Source organism: Sphaeroforma arctica (genome assembly GCF_001186125.1).
Source record: "Sphaeroforma arctica JP610 unplaced genomic scaffold supercont1.4059, whole genome shotgun sequence".
NCBI lineage: Eukaryota > Ichthyosporea > Ichthyophonida > Sphaeroforma > Sphaeroforma arctica.
The window spans coordinates 1-2,223 of NW_014036499.1; the positions used below are offsets into that span (position 1 = coordinate 1).

The following is a 2,223-nucleotide window of genomic DNA, read 5'->3' on the forward strand; positions in this document are numbered from 1 at the left end:
TCAAATGTGAACCTGAATCATTTGAGACTGATACGAGTACAACAACCGACTACCAAAACAGGTCTCACGTGACGGCAGCAAACTTTACTTCCAATCTACCAGTGTTGACTTTGGAAATTGTATATCCGCAAACACATAACCAGACAGAACTAAATTATGGGCACGAATACGTCAAAAGGGGCGGTGATGGTACGAGTGAAGACTTCGGGACAATCGTAAGACGGTTCGATGCGGGACAAAACGTATTTACGGAGTCGCCAACGTTTGCTCACTATGCAGGAGTCCGTGAGCGGGGCCAGTCGTCGAGTCTACATAACAAGCGTGGGCTTAAAGTGGAATTCTGGGATTCTGATGATGAGGGTGATAACGTGTATATATCTCACTTCCCAAAAGGGGAGGACTTTGTACTTCGCGGACCCTTCACTGATAAATCGCTCCTGCGGGATCACCTCGGATATTCGGCCGCAAGACAGACTGGAAGGTACTGCCCCCGCACAGAGCTGCACGAAGTCTTTATCAAGGAAGATAGGGGACCCGGGGTAGACCAAACACACTATGCCGGCGTCTATGTATTTACAGAAAGTGTGAAGAGGGACAAGAACAGAGTAAATGTGGAGAAAATACAACCAGACGGGACAACTGGATTGATACTGAAGGTTGACGCAGCATTCGGGGAAGGCAGCGCTGCACTGGTGAAAGGCACCTTTTATACGGAGGGGGCAGATGGAAAAGCGGATGTACTGCAGCAGGGTTTATTCATAGACTATCCCAATGAAAAAGACCTTACTGAGTCTATTCTACGCAATACACAGGAATTCATCAGCGGCCTAGAGTCGGAACTGGATCGCATCAACGATCCCGCTGCCACCGATGCACGCAATGTTGAATCACCCTCGTATCGAAAATACATAGATCCGACGTCCTTTGTAGATTACCAGCTGATACAGGAGCTTGCAGACAACGGCGACGCTTACTTCCGATCGACATTCTTTCATAAGGAGATTGGGGGCCGTCTGCAGGCCGGTCCCATCTGGGATCTGGATTTGGCGTTTGGGAATGTTGGATGGGATATGGAAACGCCTGCGAGTGACTTCAAGTACAACTTTATGGAAGGCAGACCGTTCTTCGCTCAGCTTAATAAGGACGTAAATTACAAGTGCCTGGTTGTATGTCGATGGAACATACATAGAGTAGGAGGCCTGAGTGATGAGTGGTTTGAGGGGTTCTTTAATGAAAACCGGGCTTTGCTCTCGAAAGGGCCATCCGAAAGGGAGTTTAAACGATGGAAAACCTTGGGGCAATATGTTCCTCGAGTGGGACTCGGGTTTAATAGCACAGCCCCATCGTTCTATCTCGAATCGTGGGAGGACGAGGTTGATATGCTCCAGAAGTGGGTGTCGATGCGACTACGGTTCATGGACAATGTGATGCAGGGCCAGAAAGAGTACTTAAATTGCGACTGCGAGTACGCTGACGAGTGGGCACAGATTATAGAGTGATTGGTTTCAATAAGACCTGCGAGAACTTGTACATCTAACACACACAAATAAATACTTTATCCAATATCACCTGTTACTCGCCGAGATTATTCAATGGTTTTATCTTGCGATGGATGAGCGCCACTGATTGATTTGAGAAAACAACTGCTAGATCGACAGCAAGGCCTTTATTACCAACGAGCGTACGTACCTTAATAACATCCAGAATTCTTTACACTCATGATGTTTTGCGTTGACTGAGTTGTTGGCACAGGTGTGTTCGGAACTTATCATGACGTACTCGACCCTCGCTCACCATTTGCGACGGTTTGCTGTGAGTAACACTACATCCCGAGAGTAAGGCTCAACGAGTAGCACGTGGATATGTTCATACGCCGAAGCCAACGCCTACCTCGTTTACTTATGCTCTTCTCCACTATTACATAACGCACTAATCATAATTTAGTGCTTTGCAACTTTTTGTAAGCGAGGTTGATGCGTCCATTGCAATCTTGAGCAGTACAAAATTCACGCAGAGGACAAACAGTTTAGGTGCAAACTTTATAAAAGAGCGTGCTCATACCTTGTCTGATATAACCAGAAAATCGTGCCAATCAAACAAAGACACTAGTCACGAATGCTGCCGATTTTGTGCACTTCCTTGTTTCATAAGTTCGATGCATCAAAATCCTGTCGGAATTGACCTTGTCATTATAAAGATATAAAGATATATGTATATATATAT

General features: G+C 46.0%; 1 protein-coding gene across 1 annotated transcript; it reads left to right on the forward strand.

Annotated features, from left to right (window-relative positions):
* Positions 1 to 273: 273 nt before the first annotated feature.
* SARC_14035 (hypothetical protein) lies at positions 274 to 1,499 on the forward strand (the record flags this gene model as incomplete). Its single annotated transcript, XM_014291833.1, has 2 exons — positions 274 to 481; positions 580 to 1,499. 2 exons carry the CDS (start codon positions 274 to 276, stop codon positions 1,497 to 1,499), a joined length of 1,128 nt encoding a protein of 375 aa, XP_014147308.1.
* Between the last annotated feature and the right edge of the window lie 724 nt (positions 1,500 to 2,223).